Source organism: Monodon monoceros, unplaced genomic scaffold, assembly GCF_005190385.1.
Source record: "Monodon monoceros isolate NGI ecotype Baffin Bay Population unplaced genomic scaffold, NGI_Narwhal_1 Super_Scaffold_13, whole genome shotgun sequence".
Lineage (NCBI taxonomy): Eukaryota > Metazoa > Chordata > Mammalia > Artiodactyla > Monodontidae > Monodon > Monodon monoceros.
This window is the reverse complement of record NW_021703769.1, coordinates 18,232,603-18,248,713: the sequence shown is the minus strand read 5'-3', so window position 1 is coordinate 18,248,713 and position 16,111 is coordinate 18,232,603. Positions and strand designations below refer to the sequence as shown.

General features: G+C 43.3%; 1 protein-coding gene across 4 annotated transcripts in view; it reads right to left on the bottom strand.

Moving 5' to 3' along the window:
• CHD6 (chromodomain helicase DNA binding protein 6) overlaps nt 1–16,111 on the bottom strand; it is a 211,721-nt gene that overhangs the window by 57,789 nt on the left and 137,821 nt on the right. For all 4 annotated transcript variants that reach the window (XM_029221761.1, XM_029221758.1, XM_029221759.1 and 1 more), the window contains one exon: nt 12,238–12,433. In XM_029221761.1, coding sequence (XP_029077594.1) covers nt 12,238–12,433 — 196 coding nt within the window. The remainder of the gene's footprint in view (nt 1–12,237; nt 12,434–16,111) is intronic.

Genomic DNA, 16,111 nt, shown 5'->3' with positions numbered 1-16,111 from the left:
GTGTGTGTGTGTGTGTGTGTGTGTGTGTGTGTGTGTGTGTGTGTGTGTGTGTGAATATACACATAGATAAAGAAAAAGATATGGATATGTCTGTATTTATGTTTGTATGTTATATCAAAGACCAGCAGTATCTAACAGCTCCCTTGCTTTCTGGTATGACAACATGTTCCATGCTCCCATTGTATATTTCCTGCCCAAACCTGGATTCAGCCATTTTTTCAAGTAGCCCAAGAGCTTCTTTCAGTGGGAAGTGGCAGTAGAGACAACAGTCTGGATGCTCTAGGGATGCTCCCTGCCACTAGGTTGGTCATTGTTCCTGGGCCTACTCAGTGGGTAAAAGCAGAAGCGTTTGTGTGTGTGTAGTGTATACGATCATGGGCACACATAAGACAAATTACATCGTGAAATCATACTGATATTTTAATTCAAATTTGGGACCATGGGGTTTTAACTTCATTAACTATACATCTGTATTGCTTTTTAACCATGTTGAAAAGCTCAGTTCTTAACCATGCCAATATCATTACTCATCTGATTTATCCCGCAAATACATGAAATATCAGAAAAACAGTATCATCATGATCACCACCGCAACATAACTACTGAAAACAATGTAAGGTTTACTACCCTCCCACCCTGGGATATATCCCACCAAGAATGTACGAACTCCAGTGTTTTAAATTTTAAATACACACTGGGGCTTCCCTGGTGGCAAAGTGGATAAGAATCTGCCTGCCAATGCAGGAGACACAGGTTCGATCCCTGGTCCGGGAAGATCCCACATGCTGCGGAGCAACTAAGCCCGTGCAACACAACTACTGAGCCTGCGCTCTAGAGCCTGTGAGCCATAACTACTGAAGCCCGTGTGCTTAGAGCCCGTGCACCGCAATGAAGAGAAGCCCCCGCTCGCCACAACTAGAGAAAGCCCGTGCACAGCAACTAAGACCCAACACAGCCAAAAATAAATAAATTTATTAAAAAAATAAAAAATAAATACACACTGGCAGATAAGTTTCTTTTTCACAGTGGCAGGATCAGCAATTCTAGCACACTTTCTGTGTAATCTAGGATTGAGCAAATGTGTAAATATACTGAGGGTAACAGGAGCCAGGGTTTTCACTGCTGAAGAAGGAAGTTACAAATATGGAAAGAAGAAAAACTAGAACAACTCTGTGGCATTAGAATGGATTTGGAGGTATCAGTATTAACTCATGGTTAGATGTGCACGTATGTGTATAAAACCACACAAAGACATGAATGTGTGTGCATCTGTTTATGTAGACACATGCATGTATATACACATATACATATGAATGCATGTTATGTATATATATTCCCTGTGTGTGTATGTATGTAGTCTAGCTGTGTCCACTGAGAGGGCCTAGAAGAAATGGCATCCCAGTAGCAAAGAACATAACGAACCCTCAGATCTTGGTTTCTAAACTCCATTCTCCATAACAAGAGAGAACAAGGCATGTTAGAGAAATGATTAATTCCAGGGCCAGGGTAGCCAAAGTACAGGATGAGCCTGAAACATATAAGGAAGTACTCAAAGAATGATGGAGACGCATCAAAATAACACCTGAAACCTAAGAGGCTTCCGCTGGTTAGGTCCAGGACTATCTGAACATCAAAATAAATATCGTATGGAATATAACCCACTGAATAAAAGAAGAACCCATGAGTACATACTGACGTAAATACACTAATGGGAGAAAAGGGAAAACTCTTCCTCAGAGTAGAAAGTAACTAAAAAATGTAGAATGACTGTTAGAAAATCACCACTTTGCAACCATAACAGTGATGACTGATCCAGGCAAAAATAATCAAAGGAAACTAAAACCAGTGGGTGAAACTTTGATGAGGAACAGGATATTTACATAGTCTCAAAGTTACTTAGTAATTTCAAAGGGAAAAATAGCAACTTCATAGTAGAGAAATCCGGCAGACGCCACTAACTAAGCTCAAAGTACTTATTATCAACAAATGGACATTTTGTTCCTCTCGACATGACACACTTAGAAGACATATCACTTCGAGGTATCACTAAACCTGAACTCAATCCTGAGGAAATACAGACACAAAATAAGGGCCTATCTATAAAATATCTAGCCTGTACCCTTCAAAGACATCAAGGTCGTGAAAGGAAAAGAAAGATCAAGGCACTGACCCATTAAAGGAGACGTGAGAACTAAACGAAGTGGGTGATCCTAGTTTGGATCCTGGGGGAATAACAACTATAAAGAATGTTGAAAGAAATGATAAAATTTGAATATGGACTATGGATTAGAGATACTATTCTTATTTCTTTATTCTGAGAACTGAACCCTGGTTATATAAGAGAATGTCCTTGCACTTAGGAAATACACACTAAAGCACTCAGGGGACAACTTACTCTCAGATGGTTCAGACAAAAAGTGGTGTGTGTGTGCGTGCACACACGTGTGTAGGTCTCTGTATGTACTCAGAGAGACAGGAGAGAGTTAGGGCAGAAATGATAAAGTAAATGAGGCAAAATGTTAGCAGTTGGTGAATCTGGATAAAGGGTATATTGGAGTTGCAAACTGAAATTATAACACAATGAAGATACTGAAAAATGAAATACAAACATTTGAGCATAACTCTTGGGGTTATGCTGTCCACATCATATAGAGCTAGGTTCAACTGTTTCATTTCACTTTTGAATTTCAGGGATTGATTTTTCCCACATTAATTTAACCACAATGAAGGGGGTGGGAAAGAAAAAAACTAAACCAAGTAACCTTGGAAATTGGTATTTTGATTATATACTTTAAGACCAATGACCTAAAAAACACTTTAGTCCAATATTACGCACAAGTAAATTTTTTTGTAGAATATGGGTTAGTAATTCTGAAACTACTTTAGGCATATATGAAGATTGAACAAATGAGTAAATGTACTGTGTTATGACAATGAGACCAGGCTTCTCACAGCCAGAGAAAGGAGTTATGAATTCGGAAGAGTGCAGAAGGCTAGAAGGAATCCTGTGATGTTGGACTGGAATCAGAAATCTCACTACAGATGGACAGACAGGGAATAAATACAGAGGTGTGGTACCAGTGCTTGTGTCAGTACGCACATCTGTATTTCCTAGCTCTGTCTGCTCAGAGTCTAGAACCAGTAACACTCCGGTGGCAATGGGCACACCTAGTAGCCAGACCTTGGTTTCTAAATGCCATTCTCAACTAAAAGGAACCAGGGAGCCTTGGAGGAACAGTCAGTTCCATGGATATGGCGGGAAAAATGTAACATGAACCCGAGTGTCTTGTGGTGCCAGAAAATAAGAAGTGCTCACAAACTGACAGGAGCATGTCTAAAGGACAGAGGAGCCAACCTGAAGGGGCTCCTAATGACCAAATCCGAACGTCAAAATAAACAATGCGAGTAGTGGATTATAACCTATAACATAAAATAGATATCCAGGAATCCATACCCATACAAATACATAAAGAAATGGGGGACAAAGGACAGCTGTTCTTTACAGTAGGATTCCAATTCCTACTGTAGAAGGAATGACTGAAATAGAAAATTACCGTTTGCCAAACACCATCGTAATAATTACTGAAGGCAAGAACCACTGATGAATGCTAAAATTAATAGGCAAAAGTATGATAGGAAACAGGATATTTATAGCATCTCAAAATATCTCCTCCCAACATACTGACTACGTTTCAAGATAAAAATAGTAACTTTACAGTGGAGAGACCTGGCAGACACCACCTCAACCAAGTAATCAAGGTTAACAACACAAGTAATAGGACATATCAACATCATGTACCCCCTGAGAAGGATATAACATCACTTCTATGATATTCTTGCCAAAAATACATAACCTCAAATCTGATCATGAGAGAAACATCAGGCAAACACAAAGTGAGAAACAATTCTACAAAGCGGCTGGTCAGTATCCTTCCAAAGTGTCAAGGTCACGAAAGCTAAGGAAAGACAGGAGATGTCACAGATTGGAGGCGGCTAAGGAGTTGTAACTTCTAAAGGAGATGTGAAATCCTGAATTGGATCCCAGACCAGAAAAAAGAACACCGATAGAAAAATGAAGGAATTTGAACAGGGTCTGTAGATCAGAGCACTGTATTGATGTTAATTTCCTGGTTTCGATAATTACACTATGGTTATACAGAATGTTAACATTAAGGGAAGCGGGGCAAAGGATCCTAGAACTCTGCACTATTTTGCACCTTTTTTAAAGTTTAAAATGATTTCAGAATAAAAAGTTTTTAAAGATTTTGTTTTATAACGCTATAAAATACGTAGGATGGTTCCAAAGTCAAATATACAAAAAGGCATATTCAGAAAAACTAGTTTCTATTCGTCACTTCCCTGTTCCCTCACCGCCTCCCCCCAGGAGGTAACCATTTAAAATCTTTCCATGGCGGGGAGACATGACAGACAGACAGACAGATAGACAGCCTTTTTAGATAAATGCTAGCATACTATACATACTTTTTCCACCTTATTTTTTTTTCACCCAACAATATATCCAGGAGATGACTCCATAGCGGTATGTAGAGATATTCCTCATTCTTTTATCAAAGCTGAACATACTGTTTCAGGCAGTAAGTCTCCTACTGATGGACAACTAAGTTCTTTTGTTTTTGGCTATTACAACTAGTTGCCACACCTTCTTTTACTATCTTTAGTGACTGTAAATCTTCATTATTAGGAGAAAATCTGATGGATAGCTCTGGTAAATAAAGGAAGTGATCAAGGTAAATAATATGGTTTGTGGAAACTATAAGGCAGTAATAATATGTGCTCATTAAGTACTGACACTGATTTTCTTTGTTTTGGCTTACCTGGTGTTAGGGCAAATTACAAGAGGGAGCTTAAGAAATATTCTGAGCAAAGGTCTAATAGAGGAGAGCTACAGACATCACTAATTTATTACCTTCTTGGAATCCATATCCCCATTTGTCCTCAATACCAGAACCCTGACTCTTATACAAGGGCAGCAATGTATTCAACTGAAACCATTTCCAGCCTCCCAGGGCTGGCGAGGTAATACAGTTCTGGACAATGAGACGTAACAGCAGTCTATCAGGGATATCTGGAAAAGTTCTGCTCTCTTGAAAGAAGTGTCACACCTTCCTTCCTTATTTTTCCTACCTGGGGTTTGAAGTATCCATCTTGGAAGCAAGAGCGTGTGAAGTATCCATCTTGGAAGCAAGAGCGTGTACAAATGGGTGTGGTTATATCCCAAGGAAACTTGTGATTAGTATCCATCTTGGAAGCAAGAGCGTGTGACGCTCATCCCACTCTAAGTGAGGATTTATAACATCCTCACTGAGGATGGTGGAGCAGAGAGACAGAAGGGACCTGGACTCTCATGTCACCATGAAGTCACCTCACTAGTCCTGGGATACCCATGTCTGGAAAACAAACCTCTGCTGGGGCTGGGGGTGGGCAGGGGGCACTGTCACGAGCAGCAAGATGGTACCAGGAGATAAACACATCCTCTACCAAGATGACTTACCTGAATCAGGATAGCAGGATGAGTCCTGCCACATTTAAGAGACTTGCCATTTTACAGTCAAATCTCATATATTCCTTATTTTCCTTTTCGGAACTCACACACACAAAAATGTGGTACAGAGAAACATTGAGAACTAAGTCAACAACTGAGATGAAGCGCAAACAAAACACACCAGCAAAGGTATAAACATAGAACCCTTGGAGCTAGACCACCAGTAGGAGGCAGTGGTGCTACCCCTTGCCCCCATGGCCCTCCATCCCAGGGGAAATTACAGAGCTCCAATGCTCTCCTGCATGATTTGTAGGCACCTAGTTCGTTCTGTCCTTTTTAACACATTTGAGGTGAACAAAAGCCTACAAGAAACAAGTAGTCAGGTTCAGAAAAATTTTAAACAGACACAGATCCCAATGACTGTGATGGGTAGAAAGGCGGAGTCTCCAAACAGTGACAGATTTCCAACTGATTCCAGCCCTCAATTCACTGTTGTCAGGTGCAAGTCCAGAACCTTACACCACGTCTTTACAATCACATGAAAATTAAATAGCTGGTACAAAGAACCACACATAATGTTGATTCCTCTCTTGACCCTTATATTACTCTTTCAAATTATTAGTTCTATTACATTTTAAAGGTACATTTTCTTTAATACTTTGAAATACTGTTTGTACCTGAATGAAAATCTACATCATCAGAGAGGTTAAAAAAATCACCTATAGTCCCACAAGAACCCAGCCACGTCTAGCATGCTGGGACACTTCCCCAGTTCATTTTCTACACATGAGTATTTTATTTCACGTCCAGCAATTTTACATTTCTCCTGGCACACAGGAAGTCTGTATCCGCTGGCCACCTACTCATCAGGAGAGGAATCAGGGGCTCTCAGTGCAGTATGGATCAGCGGGCACCGACTGGGAAGCTGCCCTCCCTCAGCTATCTCCTTTGCAGGCCCACTTTGGATCTGAAATTTCCAGCTCCAGATTCATCCTTTGGGGAGAGGTATCAACCCCTCTGACAATGCAAACATCTCTGGGAAAGAACGCCGATATCTGCTCATTGCACTGTTATTTCCACTGCGTGGTTCAAAAGCCCTGAGCACTTTTCTTTCCCCAGGGCCTGGCCTGGTGTGTAGGGCTCAATAAATGTGTCATAAGTCAGTCAAGACCTGGCTGAGAATAGGAAGCAAGGAGAAGCAAGTTAACAGCATGGGAAAAGGGAGCTTTTGGGCAGCAGAAAAAAGGAGCAGGGAGTGAGAAAGAGAGGACACTGGAAAAAGAGGCAGGAGAGTACTTAAAAGAAACTTGACTCACTTTATTTGGGACTGACGCTGTACTGTAAGCACCTGTCCCACCTGCCTCAGGTGCACCACCGACGCTCATCCCACTCTAAGTCGTCACACTTCTTGTTCCCTCTGTCTGGAACATTCTTCCTACTGATTTTATAACTTAAGATCCCTGCCCCCATCATTTAGGTCTCTGCTCAGATGTCACCTTTTTGAAGAAGCCTTCCTACACCACCCTCTACATCAGGGCGTCCAATCCCCATTATTCTTATCCTGTTTCATTTCTTCGTAATAAGTATCGCTATCTGGGACTATCTTACTTATTTCTCCTTGTTTTTTGCCTGCCTGCTCCACTAAAATGAAAGCTCCATGAGAGCACACACCATGGGTCTCGGTCACTGCTGTGTCTCCAACACTAAACGGTGCCCGGCACATTCCAGTGTTCAATAAACATAACAAACATTCACTGAACGCCTGGACCATGTAATGAAGCACTCACAAAGCCTTACTTTCTCCTAGCGAGGAAAAGTAAACTCAATAGAGTTTAGACGTCCAAGTGCAGGCATACATTCTACCAAGCAAGAGGCGGTGCCAGCAATGATGGCGGCAAAGGAAGTGGCAAAGGGAACCAGCACCTCTCCTTTCCTGGAGCGGAGTGTCAAGCCCCTGGCTCCTCAGGCTGGATTCCCTCCTCCCCTCCACAACCCTCGGCACAGGCAGGAGCTGCATTACCCTGTGGTTGTGCTCTCGGCTAGGACACCTGCGCCCAGGCTTCCTGAGTTCTCCCTTCGGGGACAACCTTATCCACAGGAAGGACGGGACCTGTGCCGTGCTACCACTGTCACCTTGTGGCCTCTGCAAGGGTGGCACGGTACCTTGCTTTTCCCACAGGCCCACTCAGCCCTCAGAGCTGGCAGCAGTGAGAAGAGGTAAAGAGAAGAAGTAAAGAAACCAGTTTTTCACTGCTCTTTTCCCTTCTCAGGCTACGGTAAGCACCCTTTGCCATTTTTTGAACTCAGGGGTTACAGGTGCCATAGAAAACCTACACAAAACCTGCTGCAGCTGACGTACCAGGACTGACGCACCAGGACTGACGCACAGCCGTCCCTCCTGGGGGAAGGCACAGTTTGATTTTTCACACACACTGTTACTAACACAGACATGTTCAAGGTTTGAGAGAGGATGTGGCATTTACTTGATCCTCTAGATAAGACCTCCCTAATAAAGGGACCTAAAAATTGATTTACTAGAACCTACTGTCCTGGAACCTAAGGACCCTGTGCCTTCACTTGTCTGGAAAGGGGAGCAGAAGGATTTGGGAAGGGCTGATGGAGTAGACACGAGAGCAGGAGCCCTAGTTCTCTGTCCTCGTATTTCCGGGAGGGAATGTCGGCTCCCAGGTAGGAACACAACAGTCTCTTTCGCCTCCTTCCTCTCTACTCCAAAGGAATGACTGATCTCATCAGTGAAACGGGAGATCCGGTCCGAGCTCCTATAGACTCACCCCCTCCCCATCCCCTGCGGAGGGCAGAGTCCCCCCTCTGTCACTGCAGGCTGACGAGGACAGCCTCTGCTCTGCAGGTGGCTGCCAGCAGTTCTCAGTGGGCAAGGTTAACTGTGGGATGAGGGTGCACAAGTGCAGGAGTCCTCGGAAGTCTAAGTCTGGCTCCAGGTCAAGCTATACCATCTAATCCACCATCACAATTTATTAAAGCTGATGCCTTGATCCTTTGCACTCCTGGGTCTATTTCTTAACTGGTTCTCTTGGAGGCAAAGGGAGAGAAATACAATTTACTGGACTCCTCAGGCTCTAACGAGACCAAAGGAAACAGGATGACGTCCAATGTCATCTGGTTTATGAACACCTAGGCTTTAAAAACATACATATTTCTCTAGCAAGTCTTAAGCCTCTAACTCTACCCCCAAAGCACAGGAAACCCCAGCAAAAAGACCAGAAGGCTGAATGAATGAACTTTTAATAATAACAAAAAAGCACCAGAAAAGGTAACTCTGCTCTCTGACTTCTAGCTGAGTTTTCAGACAGTGCAGCTCTGTTCCACAGCCATGGAAGCTGGCTTGTCTGCAGGCCTGCCTCAGGGACTGGGCTGAGCCCAGCCTCCCGCTAAGCAGGTTGGCTTCCCTATCAAGGCTCGGAGGGGGTCTGCCTAGGGGTCAAGAAGCAGTGTCCTGGCACTGTCACTGCTTCCCCATGTTGTCCCGACTCCGGATAAGCACGGACTGCACCACATCTGTCCAGGCTGTTAGAGACCAGAGTGAACACTTACATGTTCTACCATCTGAACTTGACCTCCGGAGCTATGCTAAAATTCCACTAGGGTAGAGGGTAAGACCACGCTCATAATGGGACTCTCTTTTCGTGGCCCTGATGTTTACATCAGGTAGCATGTGCTTCAATCCACTCACAGATGAATGTTCTATGCCAAGCCCATTTCTAAAGGAAATACGATCATCTTGTATCAGAGTAGGAATTGTGGTTCTTCAATAACCGTGAAGAACTAAAGATGACTGAAAGCTTTCACTCATTTACAAAAAGTATCAGAATACGTGCATATGTGTGAACGACTGTGTGCAAGTTAACATGACCTAACTTCCTAGCAAGGACAGCACCAGGGAGCCGCCTGGTTGAGTTTTCTGCTCTGTTAGGGATAGGAATGCATTTCGCTGATTTTCACAGCTGATTTAGCTGCAGTCCTGTGAACCACATGATGGTCTCAGCACCCTGCTCTCCAGACTCTGTCTTCTACATCACATTCACAGCACGTGGGTGAAGGGCAAATGCCAGGGAGAGTGTGCTGAGTGCGCACCATTCGGGGGGTAGTCTCCAGCTCTCGTGCCCTCCTCCCCATGCCAAGCAAGCCGAGAACCTAGCTCCGTCTCTGGGGGCAACTCAGAACAGCCCACCAATCCCACTCCCCAATAACCACAGACCCAATTCCCTGCCCGAAAATTACTCTATTCTTGCCAATTCTTTCATTCCTACCTAGTCTGGTCAGACATCTCGAAAATAAAGGAGGGTTTCCTCTTGGTTACCAAGCTGTAAATAAAAATAACCAAAAAAGCAGCCAGTCTGGAAGACCACAAGTTGAGGAATTCTAACTCTAACGTGGACCCGGGGCTGTTCATTGACACCGTCACTCATTTACCTTCTGCTACGTTCTTCTACAAGTGTTCTCCACTCCTGGCTAAGTCGCCCGAATGTTCATGGTCTTTGTTTCTCCACTGAGGTTGAGCGTTAGAAGTTCAGAAACTGACTTGGCATACAGAACTCTCACACTATCCAATTTCAGTTTGGACTTTACTGCTATTCCTTTATTCATCTCCTGCTACTCCCCCAGCAGGGGCCATTAAAAATGGCCATTCCAAAGTTGCTCCCTTCTCCCCAGACCCTAATACTGGACAGCGCCACCCACCCCATCTGGCTGGTACACAGACAAATCAGTCACCTCAGAGGACTTTACCTTCTCCTTCAGGCCTGGACATTCTCGTTCTTGCTTTTTCCATTTCTTGGCATTTCACCTTCAATGTCTAGACTTCACTAGGTGAAGCATGATGATTCCAAAATCTTTGCCTCTGACAGTGACCTGTCTCTAAATGCCCTATGCTTTCAGTTTTTCTCCTGAAAGTCCTTCAGGCGTGCCCAGCTAACATGGCCTCCAAATGGCCACCCGTTTCTCATACCGTCACTGGCCCAGGTTCCGAGCCTCACAGTCAGGTGAGCACTGCAAAGGAGCACAGAACTTTACAGGGGTCAAGAACTTACTACTTAAGGAACCATCTGTCTCAGGGTTGGCAAACATCTTCTATAATAGTAAATATTTTAGACGTTGTGGGCTATGAGGTCTCTGTTGCAATACTCAACCCTGCCACTGTAACATGAAAGCACCCAGAGATAACAGGTGTACAAATGGGTGTGGTTATATCCCAAGGAAACTATTTTAAGAGCAGGCGGCTAGCCCGCCGGCAATAGTTTCCCACCCCCGATCTACATCACTATCCTAATTGGGTTCTTGCTGGTGACCTGATCGAACAGTTTCTCCTGATTAGTATTACTGTGGCATTGACTATGTTAACTCCTTTAAAAATTGGTTATTTGAGAGAAAAAAAAAATTGGTTATTCGTCATATCTAGCAAGTCATCTTTGACCGAAATATCCCGTCACCAGCAGAAAGGCCTGATGGTGAGCTGGTCATAGCCACTGATGTTTCAAGTTGGATGTTGAACACAGTGCCCCAGAATTTGTTTTACAATGATTTTTTTCCTGCGTTTTACCCAGCTGTCACCAACATAATAATTTAGAGCACTGGTTTTTCAACTAGTAGATTGTTTTCTTCAAACAAAATGTTATTTTGAAACTCGTTAAATGAAAAAGACAAAGCAGAATGACTCTGTGTGACATGGTAGGTAGAGAAGAAGCCCGGATACCCATCACCTTAGCTCCTTTTCTCTGCATCCCTTCCCGGCAGTATCCCCTAGGGCACCTCCTCAGTTTTGTGAAACAGCAGCCTTCAAACTTCTCTTATCAATCACCTGTATCATGAAAAAGGTTTTGAGGTCCCCACCGCTCTCTGAGCCACACACTCACACTCTGAGTATCAGCAGATGTCCCAAGATCCAATACACACTCAGGATGAAGTTTGTTGTTAATGATAATGGATGTAAAACTGTCATCTAAAATAGCCTTCTTGACAAGTTAGAATCTTTTGGACTGACTTATTGTGCAATCTGGCTAGAACGTCATTGTTTTTACTTTCACACGGGGTTGATGAGGAATTCTGAACCAGAAGTGTTAGCTCTGTCATTTGCTTGTTTACACTTGCTTTTAAAATGTATTAGCTCCAATCTTTGCCATAATCTTTTTAAGCCACCATTATTCAGTTTGGTTAAAACGAGCAAATTTAATCTGCAAATACACTTAACTGGGCCCACATCATCCCTACTATGCTGCATTCACTGGAGAGCAAATGAGCTACTGGGGAAGCCTCAGTCACCCCTGCCACACCAGGGAAGTTTCCTAGCCCTCTGGGTAATCTCATGTACTGTATACGACATATGACCGCCTAACAAACAAAGTGAGTGAAAACGCCAGAATCAATCCGTATGTCAAGAATTAGAGAATTAGTCAAGCTTCGTATCTTTCTTTATGTCTGATGATAAATAGTAGTTCCAATCTACATTTGGAGGCTACCACTGTGAAATACCATTTGATTTGTAGTAAAAGGAAAGAACCACTTGGATTCGTGGGAAGGCTCGACATTTACTTTTTATTCAATTGTACCCTGACCGAGGCCCTAAGCCTGCCATCTGGCCGAAGCCATAGCAATAGCATGGAGCATGGCAGACACTCTCTATAGCTAAGCCGGGCCCTGTCATGATGTTCTTGGATTCAGGGACAGCTAAGGCAAACAGCAATCATCCTAACGGTTACCTGCAAGTCATTTTGTGGGTTCCAGTCTGAATCAAATATGATGCAGGTATCGGCAGCTGTGAGATTGATCCCCAGGCCTCCCGCTCGGGTGCACAGAAGAAAGACAAAGCGGTCTGAGTCTGGCTTACAGAACCGGTCGATGGCTGCCTGGCGCAGGTTTCCCCGTACTCGCCCATCAATTCGCTCATAGGTGTATCTGAGGGGACCCAAACGAACGAAAGCCCAGGTGTTAATCATGACTTCAGTGGAGAACAAGAAACAACGCAGGAAGCTGTTGACTAACGGCCTTAAACCCGTCACTTCTAAATATGGACCTAATGTCAGAGGTCTAAAAGGAATCCCCCCTCTACATATGCAGCAGGGCAGACACCTAAAACTGCACTGCAATATGTCCCCCTCTCTCAAAACAAACGAAAACCAAATCAAAACAAAAAACCAGCCAAACTACGGAGGACTAGAGGAACTGTAAACATAAAATATCAATCCCCACTGCCCAGGCAAACTTACTCTCAAGTGTTTCCCAATTTTCTTGCACTGAATCTAATCATAAGACCAGGAAAAGCAAATAAAAGCCTAACCATCTACTTTCAGTAGAACTCGTAACACGGAATCAGAGCTCGAATCAGGCTCCATCTGCTTTTGGATGGACTGAAAATGGGAAGCAGACTGGATGGACAGGCAGTCTTTTTATGTCTGGGTTGGTCATTTCTATCCTAACAGTTCCTCAAAGCTTCAGAGGTAGAAAGCAAAACCTCCAGGTTTGTAGCTGAAACCAAGGTCTTCTGGGCAGCACATTGCCAAGCAAGTAGGAAGAAATCATAGGAAAGGTTTCTGAGCTGTGTCAGGTTGGAAAGAAGCCAGGAGAATTTTTAGAGGAAAATAAAGTGAGGAAGCAAAGCTGAATATCATTAAGAAGGCATATGCCTGTGTAGAAAGTTAAGAATTAAGGGTGGAAAGAATGGTGAGGAGAAGGTAAAAGGAAAGAGAGTAGGAAATTAAACTGCTATGGGAGCCTATTAGCATCTGTCCATCCAATTAGAAAACAAAGAAGGTTTGTTTATGATGGAGATCATGTAATCAGCACAGAATTAAAACACAGCACCAATCTGGAGAGCTGCTTAGTCTTATTTATTTCTTATTTACCCCTTGACAGTGAACAAATTAATATGGGGATGCTACCCTGGGCCCAATTTTGACCAACAGGCAAGAACTGGTTGGTAAAGTATATGTAATAGGAACCATGTGAGAAAAGGACGACATCCTAGACCCCACGATAGTCAAGAACATGAATCCTGACAAAAACCTTCTCAGCAGCCCAGAATCTGGGAAATCAGATCTCTAAAAATTCAGATAAACAATTGGTAAGAGACTAAGGATAGATCCTCTAGGGGTAGATGACCCTGGCGGGGAGTGGCTCTAAATAACTAAATTGGGCAACATAATCCTGACTTCCTTGAGTAAAAGGAAAATCCACGTGAGAAATCACCCAAGGAAATACAGGTAGAGAAAGCAGACCAATTTAGGCTCAGAAGGGACACGTACAAAGCAAAGACCCAAGTCCAAAAAGACTGTCTTCTTTTTACAAAGCTAGAGTGCACCCATATCTGGAATTACAGGTGCAGATTTTTCCTTTCTTCTTCTTTTTTAATGCAATAAACTTAAGAATAATACATGAGACTACAGTAGCAAATAAAAGCAGTGGTGGTTACAGGATTGTCATGAAGGCAGACTAAGAAGATTTTGTCCTAAGCTAAAAGCTAAGGGTCATAGGTTGAACTCTATACAACTATGAAGCAGTCAGATAAAATTATCATCTTTATTAATACCAGCCACAGCAACAATATTAGCAGTAAGCTCCTAAGTGCCAAGTTCTGTGCCAGGCACTGCGATATGTGATGCATGCTTTATATGCATCATCACATTTACTTCTGGCAATAATCCTGTGAGGTAGTTCCCCATTTTACACTTGAGAAAACACCAAGAACAAAAACCACCACCACCACCACCACCAATAGCCTCACAAGCGAAATAACTTGCTTAGTCACCTAGCTGGTAAGTGAGATCCATTTGACTCAAAAGTCCACACTCTTAACCAGTTTGCTGTATGGCCTTCACATGGTACCCTATATTTCAATGCAGTAGGAAGATTTCCCTAAAAACTTAAAAGAGAAAAATAAAGGTAAGTAAGAGACTCTGGTGAACTTAGAAAACCTGTAACTCTATCGGAAGGTTAAGAAGAGAAACTACAGATATCCAAAATGACTGCGATGAATCAATGCACCTAGGAACTGAACCGAGTTACTCGTACGTTTGGCCACGTATGTGATGCAGTGGAAGAGGCACAGGATTTGGAGTCATAAGACAGGGTTCAGATTCAATTAAATGATAGCTGCCACTACCCCACCATCACACATGTGAAGAATTAGTGCTGCAGGCACACAGGACTCAATGTTCTTTGACAAGACACCCCTAAACCATCAGAGAGGAGCCAGATGCCCCACGGATCTGAGTGAGGCGGGGAATGAGCATACTGTTAAGGAGGAGGAGAAACCAATAAATAGAGATGATATAGCTCGGCAATCACCTAGGGAAAGAAATTCCCATAAAATTGGATAGTGTTTGGCCATCTATGATAGAACACAGTTTTAGAAATTGGGCAGGATGATTGGAACGTTAATTCTCATTTCTATCACTCAGTTTTGAGGGACTGCTCTCGAAGAACACAAAACTAAAATAAAAAGCCAGTGATTTGAGAGTTCAATTAAATTGTTCCTCACTCCCCTCACTCCTGAGCCAGATCCTTTGGCCATGTCCTCACCCCTGTATGAGCACGGCATGAAATTAAATGGGAACAAAACCAAACTGACAGCTGGCGTGACAACGAGGCTCAAGAACAAAGAAAATCTTGAGGGCTAGTAAATCTGAATAAGGAAATCAGACATCATTAAATTTTCGCACCAGACATCAGTGCAGCAATTAACCCTTTGTGTCAACTGCATTCTGAACAAAATCCCTAGGAGCTGATGTGGTCGATCAAACTGTAATTCTGAGTCGCTGTCAGATATCAACAAGAAGCAGGTGGCACTCTGGAAAACCTCTGGGTACTCGGGGGGTGGGAGTGGTGGTGGTGGTGGTGGTGGTGGTGGAAATGACACGTTTTTGGCACAACAGGAAATGTTTACCTCAGAAGGCCTGAAGGGAAATGAACAACCTCATCTCCCAGCAATAACCAGCTGGGGAACATAAAGAGTGAAAAAAACACACAAAAACCTGCCGTTCATGACTGCCATAAACATATAAAATACTTACAATTAACCTTAATAAGAAATAAGCAGGAGTTGGCAATAGGGGTCATGTCGGTTTGGTCACCATGTCCCTAACACCTATAGAGGTCTCAGCACAAGGTTGGTACCTTATAAATATTTACCAAATCAACGGTGTATACAGAAGACCTGAGTAAGTGCAGTGAATATCATGTTCTTCAATTTTGCAAAGACGTCAATTCTACCCTACTACGTGTGTAAAAGCCAATCAAAATCCCAACAAATGGATATAGGTACATATAGATAAATACAGATATGTAAATATATAATTTTTTTTTTCTGTAGTGAGGACTGGAGTAGTCAGGGATATATTAAAAAATAATAATTCTGGGGACTTCCCTGGTGGCGCAGTGGTTAAGAATCTGCCTGCCAAGGCAGGGGACACGGGTTCGCGCCCTGGTCTGGGAAGATCCCACATGCCACGGAGCAACTAAGCCCGTGTGCCACAACTACTGAGCCTGCGCCCTAGAGCCTGCGAGCCATAGCAACTGAAGCCCACACACCACAACTACTGAAGCCGGCGCACCTAGAGCCTGTGCTCTGCAACAAGA